Below are 21,049 nucleotides of genomic sequence, written 5' to 3' on the forward strand. Positions count from 1 at the left end.
CACATTAAAAAAAAAAAAAAATACACACACACACACACACAAAATAAAGGTATTTTTAAAACAAGTGGAAAAGAGAATATTCAGTGATTATAGCTGTCCTGCTCTGTTCAAGAGGTACACTTATGAAAAAGAACACATGTGATTACACAGAAGATTTTCCTTTTAAATAACGCAAATGTCTAAATTTATTCTGGCAGGTCAAATATCTCTTTGGTATTTGATATTGAAGAATTTTAAAAACTAATGAACATGTTAGTCTGAGTAAGCAGGTATAATGTATAAAAAATTATTCATTAGCTGGGTGCTGTGGTGCATGTCTGTAATCCCAGTGGCTTCAGAGACCGAGAAAGAAAAATTGAGAATTCAAAGCCAGCCTCGGCAACAGCAAGGCACTAAGCAACCCATTGAGACCCTATCTCTAAATAAAATAATAAAAAGGGCTGGGCATGTGGCTCAGTGGTCGAGTGCCCCTGAGTTCAATCCCTGCTACTAAAACAAAACAACCACCACCACCAGATTCCTAAGATTCTTAGTTTGTAAGTTTGGAATGGGCTCAGGGATTTGTATATTAACTAAGACCCCAGGTGATTCTGATGCAGTCTGATCCCTGCATTAGACTCTCGGTTAAATAATATTAAATTCTCAAAGCTAACAAATAGTAGTGCTAGGACAGTGACACTTTAATATAAGGAGAAATTTTCAAAAATGCTGAAACTATTTGTTGTGATTATGAAAATGTCAGAGGCTATCACATCAGGCACTTGAAAACTGGCATGAAAAACAAACTGCACAACCAGTATCTTAATCTTAATCAATACACAGGACTCTAATTTATTGGACAATTCAAAATAAGGAAATACTGCAAATATTTTTTTTATCAGAAAGTTAGTATTAAAGGTATTTTAACAGAAAGATGGCAATGAAGAGGATGAATTTCACATATAATCTTTTTACAATGTTTTCTTTCCACACTGCTAGAGTATCTAAGAAAATAATCTATAATTATTAAAGGAATATCATGTAAATTCCATAACACTAACTTCCCACCTGTTGTTTCCATTGAGAACATCTCATCAGCACTTCAAATGCAACATACCCAAAACCTCCTTCAATAAACAGCTCTTCCCTCAGACTGACTTCCTATTTTATACCCTCTGGATTGATGGGCTTCCTACCATAAAAAGTTTTGTGTTCTAAAAACTCTGACATGTTTAAACTCTTTCTCACAACTCTTTCTCATTCTCTTGTTAACACTTGATGATACTTTAATCCTCTAAGGCAATCAGCTGAAACCTTTTGCTCTCTGACCACTCTACCATTATCTCATTATGTCACATCCTATTAATTCTACCTCTGGGGTTTCCTTCTCCATCCAGCTGATCCTTCCCATTCCTCTGCCAGAAACTTGCTTCATCACTGCATTAAACCAAACTGGTCCCAAACAGTTTTGCGTGGACGTATGCAGTGGAATTAGGTTTTCACAACCAAGCATACCAAAACAAGCATGCCACAACTCCTTTACCTTCTCTGGTTCACATCAACCAGTCGTCCTCCTTCAGATTTTACCTGGCTTCTCTTCCAGAAAGGATACCCTAAATCTCTCCTCCAAGGTTTAGGTGTCCCTATTTGCTCTCCCAGCAATTACTTATTGGATGAATACAGCACACTGGGCGCACCTAAACTGCTATAGCAGTTACTTCGTTATACTTGAATCACCTATTTGGTAAACCTATGCAGTCGGGAATGGCCCAACTGTCTTGTTCCAGGCTTAACACCAGTAATGACACACTGTAAGTACTTCCAATAATAAACTAAATAAATGAAGGGGAAGGGATGAGACCATAAAAAAAAAAAAAAAAGGCTGGGGGACAAAATAACTTCGCCTCTCTGTAGGACGATTAGACAGCTTTTAGACTCTGCGGGTTATAACCTCGACCCCAGAGAGCCGGGAACAAATGCATGCACCGGAGGGGTGCGGGGCCAGTAGCTCTGAGATGCAGTACCTGACCGTTCGGAGCGGAGCACCAAGCAGCACGATTGCAGCCACCGACGCTTCCGGGGTTCCAGAGGGACAAGAGAGGCGGGTGAAGGGGCGAACAGGTAGAAACGACGACATCATAGGGAACATGGCCGAGAAACGAAGTAAGAAGGCAGCCACAGTAGCGCGTCCTTTTTCCAAAAACGTCCCCTACACTAGCTTCCGTTCCATTTCCTTCGTGTTCCGGTAGGAAACAGAGGCGGGTCACTGTGGTTCCGCTTTCAATCGCGGCCTCCTGGAACCCGCAGACTCCCAAACTAGGCTCCAAACTAGGCTCCCAGCCATTTACACTTCTGAGGTGGAGTCAAGCTCGAGTGCAGCGAGGGTGCGCTGTGTGAGGCGGACCTGGACCGGACAGCCGAGAGTGGAGGGCGTAATCAGTTAAACAAAATTGGGGATTGGGTTTGTAGCTCAGTGGTAGAGCACTTACCTAGAATGTGTGAGGCACTGGGTTCGATTCTCAGCACCGCATATAAATAAATATTGTCCATTGACAACTAAGGAAATATTATATTTAAAAAAATTGCTGATGACTCCAGTAAGAGAAGGCCCAGAACTTTGCATTGTCTTAGGGGAAAGTTGTTACTCTTCTCAGAACCATCTGCAACCCCCAAAGAGGTTTTAAAAAAATTACCATAAGGCATGCTGTCTGATATACTGTTCCCCCCACACACTCTTTATTCTTAATATAGCCTCAGAACTTGAGAAATAGGTTTCATTTTTTTCAGAAATGGATTTAAATATCAAAAAATGCACGAGAAAGATGTGAAAGGATGACAACTTGTGTATGTCCTCCACTACCTCCAGACATTTACAAAAGATCACTCTGTTATAAGTATCCCAGACTATACCTTAACATAGATACCTTCTACACCAAAATCTTATGTCATCTTGTACAGAGTAGTTATTAATATCTGAAAGTAATTCACATATTTATGTGCTTAAGGGCTTATTGTATATATTTCCCTGACAGAATGTGTACTCCATAAAGACATAGGCTTTGACTTATTGTTATTGCATTAAACCATTGATGAGTCCATAGCAGAATGTTGCTACAATTCTAGTTTCTAGAACCATACATAGCATACTAAAGTACATACTAGAGTGGATTCTAGAGTACAAAGGAAGAAATAGATACGGAGAAAACAAGTAATCCGCCCAATTTCATACATCTAATATAGGCAGATTCAAATGCAGAACCCTCTAACTTTGACATTCTTGTTCATTCTGGAATCTTTGAGGGCCTTTGACTTTAGGCATACATAAAGTTGGGCGCGGGGCGGGGGGGGGGTTGTATTAACACACATTACCAAGTAGCTTAGACATTCTACTTAATAGATCTGAATCTAAGAATCTAAAAAACACTTCAGATGATCCTGATGCAGTGAGTTCCCAGCCAAAACTTTGAAAAGCCTTGGCCCTGTGGCTTATTTAGCTTATTCATAACTCTGTCTACCCTTAGAATACACATAAGAAAAATTGGGATAGAGCTTTTGCACAGTGGTAGAGCACTTACCTTTCCTAGAATGGGTGAAACCCTGGATTTGATAGCTAGCACAGAAAAAAAGAAAGAAAGAAAAAGCTACAGAAAGAAATAAGAAAATCAATATAAATGATATCATATTAGAAGTATTAACCTGGAATAACATGGATGAATCTCAAAGGCATTATGCTCAGTAAAAGGACCCAGATTCAAGAAGAGCATGCCCTGTATTATTCCACTTATGTAACATCCTGAAGAAGCTGGAGCTACAGGGACAGATCAGATTAGTGTTTACCAGGGGATGGGGAGGTAAGGAGGAGATTGACAATGAAGGGGCATGAGGGGATTTTTGGGGGGTTACTGAAATACTCTCCCCTGATTCTAGTGGTGGATATAAGTCCTTTCATGCTTATTAAGACTCTGAGATATGGACACCTAAAAAGTATGAATCTTGCCGTATATAAATTTTATCTCAAAAAACCTGACTGTAATAAGAAAGACAACTAATGGGATAATTCTGATTATCCACAAATTAAACCATAAAGAGAACTTCAATAAATTCCAATAATTCCTTAAAATCCATCCTTTGAAAATCTGTAACTAGCACAGCTGTTCGTTCACAGCAATTATTTATAAGTGACAGAACTCAAGCCTGAAAAGTCAAAGTGTTTTTCCTCCTCCCTCTTTCATTTTGGTTTCGCTTACCAGTCATTTTACCCCTTGAAATATGTTTTCTAAAAACAATGCATCTTTGGCAAGAGGCAGCAAATCAACAGAAATCAGTCCTGATATGGATCAGTGGCTTTGTCCTAGATGCCTTGTGAATTTTATATTAATCAATTCAACAAACCTGCCATGAAAAAGAAAAAATCAAAATCATCCTATATTCCAGTGGTAGATGCTGTGTAATAAGCTACCCTAAAATTCAGTGACTTAAAACAACTACTCTCTCTCATCGTTCTTAGGTTGACTTGGCTGAGCTGGGGGGTTCCAGCTTGGGGTCTTCCATATGATGGTAGTCACGTAGCAGGTAGTCTGGACTGGATATCCCAGATGGTTTCTTCACCCACACATATGATGTTTCCGCTGGAATAGCTGAAAGAAACAGGCTGGCTAGGCATCTCTACCAGCCCCCATGGTTTCTCTGGGGCTTCCTCATTGAGCTGCTGGCTTGCTCAAAGTGAGCTTTCCAAAAGGCCCTGGCTAAAGATGCATGGCATTTTTAGTGAGGGGGCCAGCCCAGATTGAAATCAATTGTATTGCATTCGTCTTGGAGTATCAGCAGGAGAGGCTCATTAGGGACAATTTTGCAGACTAGCTACCACATCCTAAGAGACTCCTTTTTATTATTCCTAGAAGACTTTTACTTTATTTATTTTTGAGGCACAAATAGAATTTATTTCAATGTATAGGTACTTACCAAATGAAACAAGAAGCTTACACACTTATATCAAATGTTTCATCCCAAACAGCACATTATAATAATGCTCTAAGACATAAAAAATTAACTTAATTCATAGTATTATTGTCAAATAGATTCAACAGAAACTTGAAAGCACATAATCGCTGAGTATTTCAAACTCTACTGACTTTAAGTAATTGATATGGAAGTATTTTGGTGAAATGCCCACAGGCAGAACAGTTTAAAAAGCAGCCCTGAGTTGGGCATGGTGGCACATACCTGTAATCCCACCCTTTCAGGAAGCTGAGACAGGAGGATTGCAAGTTCAAGGCCAGCCTCAGCAATTTAGCAAGACCCTGCCTCAAAATAAAAAAATAAAAAGAGCTGGGGATGTGGCCAATCCAATCCCTGGTACCAAAACAGACAAATGAACAAAAAAATCCAAACAAACAAACAACAACAACAAACGCAGCCCTGTTTCCTACAGAAATTGTGACAGTGACCACTTATCACATTCTCTGCAATATTTCAAAGCACTTCCACATTCGGCAGAGCAATACCCTGGACACCAGTTTATTTCACATTAGTTAACAAATCCAAGACTTTTGTAAAAAGTCTTGACTTTGGGCCAGAAGATAAAATATTCCATATATGGAATACCCAACACACACACACACACACACACACACACACGCCTAGTATATTAAATTTCTACTTCTAAAAATAGCTTTTTGACTTGTTTTCAGAGAGGAAAAAGTATACAATTCACTTTATTTGTGTTTTTAATTAATGAACAATATACATGAAGTGAGAAAAAAAGCTAATGGTACATATCTACTTAGGTTATGTATATGATATTGGGTGTTCATGAGAATCAGTGTAACTGAACCTTATCTTAGAGCAACATAATTTTCTAAAGTTACCTAGAAAATGTATTCAACCTTTTACAAAATCAAAACATCTAATATGCATTTTATAAGACCATAGTCTCATGCCGTGCTCAGTGGCACACACCTGTAATCCCAGCAGCTTGGGAGGCTGATGCAGGACTATTTCAAGTTCAAAGCCAGCCTCAGCAATTTAGTGAGGACCCAAGCAACTTATCAAGACCCTGTCTTTAAATAAAATATAAAAAGGGCTGGGAATGAAGCTCAGTGGTTGAGCACTCCTGGGTTCATGCCCTGGTACCAAAAAAATTTATTTACTTGCCTGTTCTTCTACAAAATAGGTATACATTACAAATATTGCTCAAAAAGTAAAAATATATATTATTTCTTTTCTTTGCTATATATACATATAGTTTCCTGAAAATGCATCATCTTTCAATAAACAAATGCAAAAACTGCCTTATATAGTTCTCTGCTATTCATTATTATAAAATACAAAATTATTACAATATAATTAATTAGCTCCTAATTCAAGGGGCTGGGGTTGTAGCTCAGCGTAGGAGCACTTACTTGCCTTGCGTGAGTGAGGCACTGCATTTGATTCTCAGTACCACATAAAAATAAGTAAATAAAGGTATTAAGTCCATCTACAACTAAAAATTTAAAAAGAGCTAAATTCAAGAGCTATGTAAACCAATATAGCAGCAAACAGTCCCCTGTACAAAAGTCTATTAAGAAAAAGTCAATTTTGTTATAGATTACATAAAAATGCCAGTCAATAAATGCAGTATAAATGCAAAAAAGAGCGTTGCTTCATCAGCATGTTCTTCAGTCTTGTTTGAACTAGAGGCCAAACTTACTGTTCACTTTTTGGTTCATCTTGTTTTACATTAAGCTCTTGATCAACTTGTTTCATGTATTCTGGTAAGCCAGCATATTCCATGGGAACAAGTTCTGGTAGTTCTGCTAAATTAAAGACATAGGTATGATGATTAGGGATTTTAGTTTTTTTCCATGAGTTTTTATCAATTTGCTGATAGCATTTTATAAGCCATCCCAGACTGGCCATTTTTCTTTGAGTTGTTGCACCATTTAAATAAACTATCATGTGGTTTATTACTTGCCCCAAAGTGCCAATAACATACTTAAAGAGACTGTCCATCCGGTATAGTTAGATTGATCACTTTCAGATATAAAACAGACAACAAACCCAATGGCATTTAATCGATCCCTGTAATATCTTCCATAGCTGATAACTTTTTTATAGGGTTCAGTTGCCTTCACGTCAACCCCCTGGTGCTGTTCTCAAATCCTGAACATATGCCAGCATCAAACACCTTCTGTTTCCTGTGCTGCTGTATACTCAGGGATGGAGCCTTTCCTAATTACTTCCGAAGTTTGGGGTTTAGAAAGATCATCTTCCCACCCACATTCGTTACTGTTCTCTGATGGTGTATCGAAACCATCTAAGTCAATCTCCCCACTTTCATCCAGATCATCTAACACAGAGCCATCACTTTGGTCCAGTGTCAGGCTGATGTCTGGAGCCATTAGCTTCTCACTTTTTTTCCATTAACGTCTAGTGAACCAGGCTGGCTCTCTGGTCCATTACATCTAGTATATCTGCTCCAATACCATCATCTTCTGGTAAAGGTATTGGAAAATCTTCATCTTGTCATTCTTCTTTCAGTTCTACACCTTGCATTCTCAGCCTAGATTCTATGTCAACCACTGACATACAACCAACATTCCCGGAGGAAGCCTTGGCCCCCTCATCCTCTGTGCCCCTCTAGGCAGGCGGCATGGGCCAGGTTGCAGGAGGCAGCCCCAAGCAAAGCCCACTTCCCTAGGTGGGTGGTAGAGACTCCAGTCCAGTTCCCCAGCCCAGTTCCCCCACCGCAGCAGCAGGAGCAGTGGCAGAAGCTGACCGGGAGGCAGTCCTAGGAGACTTTTAATTTAGCCCATTCACATCATCACTCTACTCTGATGGCTTTAAAAGTTCTTTTTTTAATTAAAATTTTTTTAAAATTTCCAATCATCTTGATGGTCTTTTAAGAACTCCCTTTACATAAAATTCACATATTTATACATTTATATATATTTTTTCATTTATGAAAAAATTTGTAAAGTACTGCCACATACATTATTTAATTTGATCAGCATCATAACAATAGAGGTAGGCAGGGCAAGGACTTTTACCCCCAATAGTATTATTTATTTATTTATTTATTTTTAGTACTGGGGATTGAACTCAGGGACATTTGACCACTGAGCTACATCCCCATCCCTATTTTGTATTTAATTTAGAGAGGGTCTCATTGAGTTGGTTAGTGCCTCACGGTTGCTGAGGCTGGCTTTGAACCCATGATTTTCCTGTCTCAACCTCCCAAGCCACTGGGATTACAGGTGTGCCATGTTGCCAAGCTGTATTTATTTATTTGTTTATTGCAGGACTGAGGATTGAATTCAGGGGTACTCTACCACTAAGCTGCATCCTCAGCCCTTTTTATTTATTTGTTTATTGGTACTGGGGATTGAACCCAGGAGTGCTTAATCACTGAGCCACATTCCCAGCCTTTTTTATATTTTGTTTACAGACAGGGTCTTGTTAAGTTACTAAGGGCCTCACTAAGGCTGACTTTGAACTGAGGCTCCTGCCTCAGTTTCCCAAGCCACTGGGATTACAAGATTGCACCACCACACCTGGCTTTATTTGAGTCAGGGTCTTGCTAAACTGAATAGACTGACCTTGAACTTGAGATCTTCCTGCCTCAGTCTTCTCTGAGTTGCTAGGATTACAGGCATGCTCCACCCCAGCTTTATCCCCAATTTACATTAGCAAATTAGAAAAAAGGAGCCTCAGAGAAGTTGAGTCCCATGGCCAGTAACTGCCAGCCCATAAGCTTGGCTCCTGCTCTGGTCTCGTACCTGCTCAATAGCATGTCTGTGCTTTATCATTCCAGCCCGAGAAAACAAGGCATTGAAATTCAGTTGACAACCAAGTGCTGGTGTCAGCAAAGTCATGCCTGCAAGATTAATCTGGTAAGACAAAATTTTAAAAGAGCAAAGGAAATTTTAGGCACCTATCTAGCAGATGGATTTTAACTTGAAAATTAGGATTGCAGACGTTGATTGAACATTTAAAATAAAGGGTTTCTGCTATTACATTATTGAAAGCTCCACTATTCCATGTACAAAATCATCTATAGTAGTATAAAATGGGTATAAATAATTTGCACCACAAAGTAAGTTTTTTTTGGTACTGGGGGTTGAACCCATGGGCATATAATCACTTATTTACATCCCCAGCCCATTTATATTTTGAGACAGGGTCTCGATAAATTGCTGAGGCTGGCTTTGAACTCAATATCCTCCTGTCTCCGCCACCACTGCTCCTAGTTACAAAGTAACTTTTTAAGTCAATGTTTCACCTCCTTTTTATCTGTTCCTTATCAGGATAATAAATGAGTGACAAACTGGTTTGGATTTCCTTTCCTCTTCTTGTTCTTGTTTTCCTTTTCCTTGGTTAAAATCCTAGTAGATGCTGAAATGGTTTAAAGTCAAAGGTAAAAGAAGAAACCTTTTCAAACAGACTGTTTTGGGAGAGACAGTTATTGAAACTGTGACCATGGCACTGTCCACAAGAAAATCTTATGCTGATAAGTCACCCTATTGCAACATCCAGGTCAATAATGATTATTTGGATTCTTTAATAAAATGATGCTGAAGCAAAAAAAAAGTGTTTTAAGACTTACATAATTACTCCAGCTATTGAACTTGATTTTGTGAGATATGAGACAATCTTTTTGAAAAAAGTACCAATAAATTTGCCATAATACCCTGAAGTTAGAACTGATGTTAAGGTAATCTAAGACATTACACAGATCAATCCCCAAATGCTTCAAGGATTGTGGGGGAAAAAATTCTATCTTTTCAAGCCTCAAATATTTACTGATGACATTGTTTACCAGTAAACAGTGGTAAGTAAGTGGTTTACAATACCGAGCAAATGTCAAGGTTAACAACAACAACAAAATGAGAATATTTAGCTATCATTCAAGATGGGTCTCTTTATCTCCTTGATACTTGGAGATAGGTCTCAGGTAAAAAGTCCAAGCAGGGGTCTGTTACTATTATTGGACAAGGCTGCTTGAAGGGGGTCATGTGGCATCAACCACTCACAAAATTAGAAAATTAAACCCTAACATCTGTTTTTAAATAATTTTAAACTTTCTTCCAAGAAGACAAGAAAATGAAGAATAAATCATCATCTAAAACTTGTTTGCTCACATGTTGTAGCAGACACAGCAGAACATGGTGATGATGTGGTGGGCAGGGACAGGGAGCCAGGCTTGGTCTTTCCTGTGGGACTTTGGGCAAGCTTTCTTACCCTCTCTGTGCCTCAGCTGCCTTATCAATGGACAAGAAGATGATGCTAGTATGTACCTCAGAAGGTCACTGTGAGAATTAAATGGTTTAAAATATGTAATAGTGCTCATAACAGTGCCTAGCACAGTGCGCACACTAGATGAATGCTTGCTACTGTTGTAAAAATTGAAAGGTGGAACAAAAATATCATTTGAAAGTTTATTCAAAATCAAGGAAGCTTCTGGGTACGGTAGCACACACCTGTCTTATAACCCCAGAAGCTTGGGAGGCTGAGACAGGAGCATAACAATTTCAAGGCCAGTCTCAGTAGCTTAGTGAGGCCCTACCAATTTAGTAAGAACCTGCTCAAAATAAAAAATAAGAAGGGCTGGGGATGTGGCTTAGTGGTTAAGCGCCCTGGGTTCAATCAATCCCTGGTATCAAGAAGAAAAAAAGAGATCAATTCTATAAAAGGGAGGTATTAAATCATAAATCCTGGTATATAATCATAGTCTACCAACCTTTAAAATTAAATATAAATCATATGCTTATTATATATTTCATATATGATTTATCAATAAATATATTTATATCAATGAATACTGGCACATAGACAACAAAACAATATATTTATTGAGAGACAGTCCTATATATAAGTGGTGCTAGTAACTCAAAATATAATTCAGAATATAAATTTGATTGCTTAGTGGAAGTGAAAAAAAAGCATCAGCNTATATATATATATATATATATATATATATATATATATATATAGAGAGAGAGAGAGAGAGAGAGAGAGAGAGAGAGAGAGAGAGAGAAAAGAAAATCAAGGAAGCTGTGCAGAAAAATATCAGGAGTATGTTAGATTATTTAGAAGGTTAGTAAAGACTGTTTTTATAAGTATGCCTTCTGATTTCCAATGCAGTACTCCTAGAGAACACCAAGTTAGTATTTTCATAATTACTACTTCTGAACTTAATAGTAATTTTTTTATCAGTTAACCCTTAACAAGTAACCCAGAGAGCATATACTATTGTATTTTTTAAAAGAACATCAATGTATTTCTACATGTTGATATTGAAGACAATGAAAGAATTTTAAGAAATAAGGAGAATGCTGTTCCCAGCCAATTTGTGGTGCTGCAAATTCTTGAATCTATGCTTTAAAGGCAGAAATCTAAGTGAAAATTGTGTGGCTCTTGCATTTGACTGGATTGTAAAGCAGTGAGTATTCTCAGCAAAGAATGTTAAGAATTTTCTATATTCCTAATTATAGTGTGTCTTCAGATGAGGCCCACCTGGTTGTTCAGGAAGAGTCCTGTTCTGAGATGTAGACAGGAGTTCAAGGTTTCCTGCAGCATACAGAAGGAAGGACTAGTACCAAGAGATAGACTCCCCCTGGCGGGCAGGGTCCATACAGGTTCAGAAGGACCACTGGGAAAGTGTTGGTTTGGCTGATGAAATGACTTTTTTTTTTTTTTTGTACCAGGGATCGAACTCAGGGGCACTTAAGCACTCAGCCACATCCCCAGCCGTTTTTTGTATTTTATTTAGAGACAGGGTCTCACTGAGTTGAGTTGCTTAAGGTCACCCTAAATTGCTGAGTCTGGCTTTGAACTCATGATCCTTCAGCCTCAGCCTCCTAAGCTGCTGGGATTACAAGTGTGTGACCCCGCACTTGGCTTGGAATGAAATATTTGAAACTTATGCTAAGTACAATAGTTCTATTTGTTGACATTTAACACACACCCAAACTATATAGATACTGATTCCAAAGCACTCAATGAATAAATGATCTTTGGAAAGTTGATAGCTAATGAGTCAGAGGTGGAATTCAAAGACAAATGGTTCACAAAGCTGAAAAGCTATGCTATGCATAGCATTTGCAATAATATAGAAAGATTGGAAAGGGCTAAATTATACAAAATTACAGCAAAAAATTAAAATAATTTAGCATAATAATACAAGGAACTTCACTTCATATTAATGTACTTCCCACAATACCTAATCGACTCCTATTTATTTCTAATATTTAATTCTAGTTGTGCTCCACATAGTGACAGTTTGGTTTATGATGGACTGAAGAGACAACAGTGGTCCCATATGATAGTGGAGCTGAACATTTCCTATTACCTGGAAAAGGACTGTGGAAAGAGAGGCAAGAAAGCAGGAAAGTGCAGGAGAAGAAAGGAAGAAGCCCCAAGAAAATTCACAGGGAAGAGTTTTACACAGGCTTTTGCAGACCCTGACAAGCTCCTTAAAAAGTCTGAAACCAGGCAGGGTGTCAAATGCCTGCAATCCCAGCTCAGGCTCAGGAGGGAGGATCAAAAGTTCAGGGCCAGCCTGGGCAACATAGTCACACCGTGTGTGTGTGTGTGTGTGTGTGTGTGTGTGTGTGTCTGTCTGTAGCTCATCAGTAGAGTGACCCTGGGTTCAATCCCCGAGGGCCAGGAGAGGGGGAGTTTGCAAACATGGATCCCAATGCTGAAAGGTTTTCATTTATAGAGAGGAAAGTTCATGATACATTATCTGCTCATAAGCAGATTTACAAAGAGAAAATAATCACACCAGGCAAAGCTCCATGGATATATTTCTGTGACATCTCCCAGTGAAGAAGAGCCTCTGGCAGCTCTTCAGGAGGGATTCCAGAAGAAGGCATGGTTGTCATAGGAGATGACAGCTCCATCCATGTTACTGACCATGAAGAACTTCTGGAGGATGATCCCAATCCCCGGTAGGCCTAGGCTAATGTTTGTGTTTGTTTCTTAGCTTTATATATATATTTTAACAATTTAATGTTATTAATTTTGGGACAGGGTCTAGGTTGCCTGGACGAGGCCTCGAACTGCAGTCTAGCCTCAGCCTCTCAAGAAGCTGGGATTACAATGGGAGGAATAGATAAACTCTAGATAGGGCAGAGGGGTGAGAGGGGAAGGGAGGGGGCAGGGGGTTAGAGATGATGGTGGAACGGGATGGACATCATATCCAAAGTACATGTGTGAAGACATGAATTGGTGTGAATATACTTAGTATACAATCAGAGATGTGAAAAACTGTGCTCTGTATGTGTAATATGAATTGTAACACATTCTGCTGTCATATATATAAAAAAATTAATAAAAAAGAAGTTGGAATTACAGGTTGTCTGCTGCCTGTCTTTAACCCAAAAGTTTTAAATAGTAGATATGTGCATGCCTGAAATCTCAGCTTCTTGGGAAGCTGAGGCAGGAGGATTGTGTATTTGAGGCCAGCATGGGCAACATAGCAAGAACTCGTCTCAAAAAATAAAATAAAATAAAACATAAAAATAAAAATAGAAAAAAAGTTTACAGATAAAGATATAAAGAAAATATTTTGGGATTTCTGTACAATATGTGTCATTACAAAAGTCTGAAAGTTGAAAAATTTATAAAATACATAAAATACAGAGTAAGCTGAGGTTAACTTATTATTGAAGAAGAAAAAAATGTTAACACATTTAGTGTAGTTTAATTGTAGTGTTTATAAAATCTACAACAATGTACAGGAATGTCCTTGGACTTAACATTCACTCCCCACTCACTCACTCACCCAGAGCAACTTCCAGTCCTGCGGGCTCCACTTAGAGGCAGTGCCATGCACAGGTGTAATATTTTTTTTGAAAAGTCTTTTATATCAAATTTTTACTGTACCTTTTCTATGTTTAGATATGTTGGGCTACATAATCCATTGTATGATAATTGTTTGCAGTATTCAGTACAGATTTTAGCCAGGATCCTATGGCCTAGGTGTGCAGTAGGCTACCTATCATCCAGGATTCAGTACGTGCTCTCTGATGTTTGCTTAATACCAATTTACCTAATGGTGCACTTCTCAGAACATATGTCATTAAGCAACACATAATGGTATTGTGCCAGTACCAAGAAACTCTTTCAATCTAGTAAGTTATACATTTCAGAAAGAACTAAACAAAAAATACACTTAGAAAGATTCAGGAAAAGTTAGAAATATTCTGCCAATTTGCTATTTGCCAATGGACCACAAGAGGGCACTTATTAAAAGAAAGCTATTTATCCTTAGTGGAAGGGTAGTGGGACACAAAATATCATCAAAGGAGAGTTTTGCAGGTGCTATGGCTACTTTTTTATGCATTCATCAAAATGAATCATATTTTGCTGATGCTTTTTTTTCACTTCCACTAAGCAATCAAATTTATATTCTGAATTATATTTTGAGTTACTAGCACCACTTATATATAGGACTGTCTCTCAATAAATATATTGTTTTGTTGTCTATGTGCCAGTATTCATTGATATAAATATATTTATTGATAAATCATATATGAAATATATAATAAGCATATGATTTATATTTAATTTTAAAGGTTGGTAGACTATGATTATATACCAGGATTTATGATTTAATACCTCCCTTTTATAGAATTGATCTCTTTTTTTCTTCTTGATACCAGGGATTGATTGAACCCAGGGCACTTAACCACTGAGCCATATCCCAGTCCTTTCTTATATTTTTATTTAGAGACAGGGTCTCTCTGAGTTGCGTAGGGCCTCATTAAGCTGTTGCTGAGGATGGCTTTGAACTTGCAATTTTATAAAAATATAAATATCTATTATAATAATATGTATTATTATAATTAATCTACAGAGAAGGAGACAGAGGCCTAGAAAGAGAAAATAATTCACCTAAGGTTACACAGTTACTAAGAGTAGAACAATCTGCATTTGGACTTTGTTCTCTTAGCCACTAGACTATCTTGTTTTAAAAACAACTCTGAACTGTATCCTATAAATATGTGCTGAGTGCCAGAACGTGCCAGCTCTTGTTTTTAGATCAGGGATGTTCAATAACATTTTTGACAATGATGAAATGGCTCTATACCTGTCCTGCCCAATACAGGGACATTAGCAATGTGAGGCTATTGAGCACTTGAAATGTAGCTAGTACAACTGAGAAACTGAATTTTAAATTTCATCTCATGGTAACAAAGTTGAAGTTAAGTAGTCACATGTGATTGGAGAGCTACCAAAATAGCATAGTTCTGGCAGAGAGGGAAACATCAGCAAAAATCCAAGATCCTTGTTACTGTGGAGTTCACATTCTGAGATGGGGAGTATCAATGAGAGGGGAAAAGATAGACAAGAGCCATATAGGTAATAACTTACATAGCATGTAAAGGGCTACTGAAAATGAAAAGGTACCACAGAGTGGGGAGGGGCTGGGATGCATTTTAAAACAGGGTGGTCAGACTGAGATGAGAACTCCTCCATCATTGGCGATTATAACTCAGTCCCAAACAATTTCAATTCCAATCTCCCTCCTCCTCCCCTTTCTCTTAGGAGTTCAGCAAGGGGCAGCAAGGGGACTGGGAAAGGATGCTTGCCTTCTGAACTGGCTTTGCTCTGGGCCCACCTCATGCGGGCAGTCTTGGTCAAGGAGAGCCAGTGGTGCAGGGAGGGCTTCCTAGGGGTCAGTGAGCAGGTTCATCCAGGCCCAGTCCATGGCTGAAAGAGGGCCTCCACTACCGGCCTCATCCCCTCTTCAAATGTGGGTACCACTCTCTTTGGCTTTCTGGGCAACCTGGGGGCTCCTCCTCTTCCGGAAACCAGCTTCCTCCTTCTTGTGGAGCTGTGGGAACCACCGAGAGCCGGGCTGCTGTCCACTAGGCTACAGTCCCTTCGCACCTGCTGGCCACTCCTCTCCACCCTCAGAAATCTCTCTGTGGGAAACCAGAACTGGTCTTCACATTTGGGATCCCTGTACTCCAGCTGTCCCAAGACTCCCACCAAGCTCTCCCGAGACCCTCCGCTGGTGCTCTGCTCTGATCGGGCAGTAACCGCACCTGGAGGACTGCAGGTTCAGCAGCTGAACAAGCATCCCTGGGAGAGAGATAAATGTATCCTCTTCCATCTTTTGTTGACCCCCTTGTTTTTATGAAGGGAAAGGGATAAGTCTGGACACCGCCCTTCCCTGCCTGGCACACTTTGCCTTGACTGATGACAAGTACCCATCTAAATTCCTCTCCCAGTATGGGCCATAGGCAGAGGGACAAAGGAGCAGCAGATTCTGCCGCCTTTGATTAGTCCTAGAAGGTGGTATTGTTAGTCACTCGTGGTGGCTTTCTTCAGAATGCCTGGTGTTTAGCACCTCTCCTCCTAAGCCTTGGCCCTTACCATCAGTTTGGGACAAGAGAATCCTACTTAACCCATCTTACACTGTTGGTATTATATCACAAATGTGATTTTTAACCACACAGTGAATCGTCAACAGAGGACCTAACCCACCCGCTCCCCGCCAGGGTGCAAAGCAAGCCCTGGGGTTTGGTTGTCTTATCTGGTTCATAGAGAAAGGGAATCTCCAAAAGGGGACACTCTTGAAATCCCCACTGACCAAGTGACCAAAACATATGAGTGAAGGAGAGAAATTTGAGAACTGAAGAGAGCACAATTGCTTTCAAACTTTCTTACGGAGGAAGACTGCAGATGCAACAGCACACCCAGAGTCCAGGGGAGCTTTGTCCCTGGCCACGGCGACCTCCTGGCTCATCCTCTCCCCTAAGAATCATTTACTCTGCCTCTGAAAGTGCCTGCAGGCCCCACCTCTCCCCGGTAAAGAGGGTTTTAAAGCATCCATCATCCGTTCTCTCCTTTACGTTTTGTATTTTGGACAGCTCCTGGGCTTGTGCACATTAATAAATTTGTTATGCTTTTCTCTAATTAACCTTCCTTTTTAAAATGGGGGTTTTCAGCTATGAGCCTTTATGATGGGCAGGCAGAAAAGGGGTCACCCCTGTTTCCACCCCTACACTGACGTGTCATCTGCTTTCTAAAAATCATTAAATTCTGAACATTTCCCACATTCTTAATATGCTGTAAGGAATTTAATTTTTTAAAAATTTGTTCTAATTAGTTATACATGACATCAGAATGAATTTCATTTCATTGTACGCAAATGGAGCACAACTTTTCATTTCCCTGGTTGTATATGATGTAGAGTTGCACCACATGTGCAGTCACACATGTACCTAGGGTAATGATGTCCTTCTCATCTACCACCTTTCCTACCCCCATGCCCACTCTCCTTCCCTCCCTCCCCTTTGCCCAATCCAAAGTTCCTTCATTCTTCCAATGCAACTCCCCCACCCACCCCGCCCCATTAAGGATCAGCATCCACTTGCCAGAGAGAATATTTGGCCTTTGGGTTTTGGGAATTGGCTTACTTCGAATAGCATGATTCTCCAACTCCATCTATTTACCTGCAAATGCCATAATTTTATTCTCTTTTAATGCTGTATTATATTTCATTGTGTTGTTCATTTACAGTGTCTACTGCTGCTATACCTCTACAATGGCAGCATTGTACAGAGGCCACAGAGACCATATCCCCTGTAAAGCCTAAGTATTTACTAACTGGTCCTGTTCTAAACCAATCATGGCAACTCGATTTTCCTTCCAGTGTTTATTTTTGGGAGGAGCATGAGATCCTCTTCTGGGTCAATAATACACAAAGGAATTCTATCAGAGAGCTGCTGGGGCAGGTTTTTTTTTTTTCCTGATGAAAAGGAGATAGGTGAAAATGCTTCCTTCCTGCTTGAATGTTGCACGTGAGGATATGGTAGACAGAACTGTGGCAGCCATTTTGTAGTTAGAGGGAAAAGTCAAGAGAATCAGGGAGAAATTCACTTAGAAATAGTTGAGCTGTTAAATCAACCAAACCTGGACCCTCTTCTAGATTTCTTTTTGTGTTTAAAATTAACATACTCGTAGGCTGCTGTGGTGACTAGGGAGGTTGAGGCAGGAGGATTACAAGTTCAAGGCCAGGCTCAGCAGCTTCGGAAGACCCTGTCTCAAAATAAAATTAGAAAGGGTGTAGGAGATGTAGCTCAGTGTAGAGCACCCCTGAGCTCTATCCCTAGCAACACAAAAATAGATGAATAAATCAACATGCTGATAATTGGGCATTCTTACTTATAGCCAAACTTGCCCTAAAGCATATGATATGAGGAAATAATCTAAATAATGGCATAGTATTTCACCCTATTAATGATTCATAAGAACTTTAGCCATTTGTAGGCATTTTCCCAATTTTTTTCTATTATAAATTTTTGTCTTTTTAAAAAAATATAGAATTTACAAATAAAGCTCATGATATATGCATGTCAATTGACTTACCTTCTTTCCTTTTTTGCTGTTCCACTACAAAACTGTCAAGGAAAAGACAAGTAAAAAGACCCCCTCTAGAACCTTCTCAGAACAACTGCATTGGATACAAATTATCTCTTTTATTTGGCAGCAATACAAATCCATGTATTTATATTCCATGTTAATGTACTTCCAATGCAAATTACATTTCATTCCAGAAAAGATTTGATGAAGTTTTCAGCAAATTTGTTTCAGCAACCAAGAATATTTAATTGAAGCTGAAATTATGTAATTAAAAGCATTGTTTCTTCTTCCTCATTAACTAAAAGTACATTTGATCAAAATGTTTTGATTTTTGTGGGGGGCACATTACTGGGGATTGAACCCATTTCCCTAAGCTACTAAGGCTGGCCTTGAACTTGTGATCCTCCTGCCTCAGCCTTCCAAGTCACTGGAATTATAGACGTACACCACCATGCATGCCACCATGCCCAGCTTGTGTTTTTGATTTATTTGCAAATTCAGGTAACACACTTTGTGAAATTATTTCTTCTTGTGATATCATTAACCAGTACATTGTGAAATTCTGTTGCATTACCAAGGACTCACTTTTCCATGTAGCCAATGTGTCTGTCCTCTCACTTGCGTCACACTTGCCACCCATCCAGGACCAGCTGCACTGATATCTCTGGGTTATGCAATCCCAAATTCAGCAAACAGCTTTTTGGAGCAGAAGGGACACTGCACTGTCTTTTTGAACCCATCTCTAAAATACTATTTGTTAGACCCATGTGTCCTCAGAGTAGTAATCCTTGCCTATAAAACTCTATTCTCAGGGGCTGGGGGTATAGTTCAGTGGTAAAGCATTTGCTTAGCATGAATAAGGCCCTGGGTTCCATTCTCAGCACTGCAAACCAAACCAAACCAAACCAAATTATTCTCAGGAAGCCATTGGGTTCCTAGGGAGTTACCTTTAGAACAAAGTTTGCACGGGCACTTTTTTGATTCAGTGTTGACTAGAATGATTTTCTAATCAGTTCTCTGAGCACCTGGGGAATGTTAAGCATTTTACCATGTTTACATTTGTTTATCTATTGTTAAAATGAAGAAAGTAGAAAGAGGCAATTTTGGGAGGGATTCTAAGCCAATGAGAATTTTATACAATATGGGAAGAGATGTATTCCAAGAGTAAGAACTTCTAGTCTCTGCAACTCCCTTGCTTTGAAAAGGAAGCTTTCTGGGAGGTGTCACTGCACAGCATGATGGCTAAGAGTTGGAACTGGACAGAACTTTGTCCAACCAGACTCTTCCCTTAGGTCCTGTATGATTTGGGGCAAGTGAGTTGGCCTCTCTCTGTGCCTGAGTTTCTTCATGACTCCCATGTACACTGTGCTAGGCATGGGGTTTCAGCTGGCAAGCCAGCCAGGGAACAAATGGATGACAGTTTGTACAGAAAAGGTAACTTTGCAGATTAGGGGTTAATAATTTGAGCAAAATCCTGATCGTTTTGTAGTTTACAGAATAAATGGAGGCTGGGGGTCTCAAGGAGAGGTGGAGGAGAAGAGAAATGTAGAAGGCATGGCTTGGGATTGTAGAGAGTTTGGAACAGCTTTTGTAGGACAGGACAGGAAGGGATGAAAGAAAGACAAGACAAAGCATTAGGTTGGGGACTGATGGCCTAGCAAGGGTGAAAATCCCCCATTGGAGTAGCAGCCTCATTTAGCACAGGGACTTCAAGGAAGCTGCTGATGCAGCTATCCCATGGCTGGGATGAACTTAAGAAAGGTTATGTGGCTCACTAAAGGTCATACAGGGACTTTGACACAAATATCCTGGCTCCAAGTCCAGTGCTTTCTCATCTCTAACAGGAGCTGGGTCTGTGCTCAATTAGGTTTTCTTTTCCTAGTCTGTAAAAGCCCCAGGACTAACTGGTAGTGCCAGACTGCTATAGGTTCCAGCTTGTTAGTTTACATGTCACTCTGGACAAACTCTCTGGTTTGTTTCTATAGTTAATTGTCTTCCTTAAGCCCAAGTTCCAAAGTGCAGATGCTGCAGAGCGCTTAACTACCAGGCTGTGTTACTTTCATAGCACTCACTGTGGCCAGGAAGGTCTGTTCTGTTGTGCACTCAATGCTACTAATAAGTCCTGTCAGATATTTCAGTCATCAACCTCGAATCATTTAAAGCAATTCGCAATAATCCAACACCATAAGCAAACAAGGCTGGAAGTTGGAAAAGAAAGGGAATAAAACAGTGTGGAAAATGAAAATAAATTTAGGCAGGCTGAAACAGCAATGGGAAGGCAGTGGCTGTGAGTAGCTGTCTTAATTGGACTAAGTTCCTGCCAAATTGCCACGTATTAGCTCTTTGCTGTAGGCCACTAAATACTTCTTTGATTTTCCACTTTTTAATAAAATGCTAACGAACGGTAGATATGCCCTATAACTTATTAGGAGCCAGGGGAGCAGAGAGGCTGACTTGGAGTTACAGTTTTCATCAGTGCGTCTTCCAGGACGTCATTGGGGATAGCTTCCCTTGGCGGGAGGCCAGGTGGGAATTAAAACAACAAAAACAAAAATCAGGCATAAGCTTGTTGTTTTTTTCATCACTGTCACTCCAGTACGTTCGAATTCGATGAGAAGATGCTGACGTCCAGCCCCGAGCGCGGCCCGAGCGCAGCCGCCCTCCCGCTCCTCCAGCGCTCAGCGGCCAGGAACCGACTTCCGCCGTCCAG

General features: G+C 39.8%; 1 protein-coding gene and 1 pseudogene across 2 annotated transcripts in view; both read right to left on the reverse strand.

Annotated features, from left to right (window-relative positions):
* Mrps31 (mitochondrial ribosomal protein S31) overlaps window positions 1-2,222 on the reverse strand; it is a 26,652-nt gene extending 24,430 nt beyond the window's left edge. The window contains exon 1 of one of the 2 annotated variants that reach the window (XM_015484238.2): window positions 2,004-2,222. In XM_015484238.2, coding sequence (XP_015339724.1) covers window positions 2,004-2,128 — 125 coding nt within the window. In that variant the 5' untranslated portion in view covers window positions 2,129-2,222. The remainder of the gene's footprint in view (window positions 1-2,003) is intronic. The other variant, XM_015484239.2, reaches the window with a different exon arrangement.
* Window positions 2,223-6,353: 4,131 nt separating this feature from the next.
* Window positions 6,354-7,663, reverse strand: LOC107140791 (annotated as a pseudogene).
* Window positions 7,664-21,049: the final 13,386 nt, after the last annotated feature.

This window comes from Marmota marmota, unplaced genomic scaffold (assembly GCF_001458135.2).
Source record: "Marmota marmota marmota unplaced genomic scaffold, marMar, whole genome shotgun sequence".
Classification (NCBI taxonomy): Eukaryota; Metazoa; Chordata; class Mammalia; order Rodentia; family Sciuridae; genus Marmota; species Marmota marmota.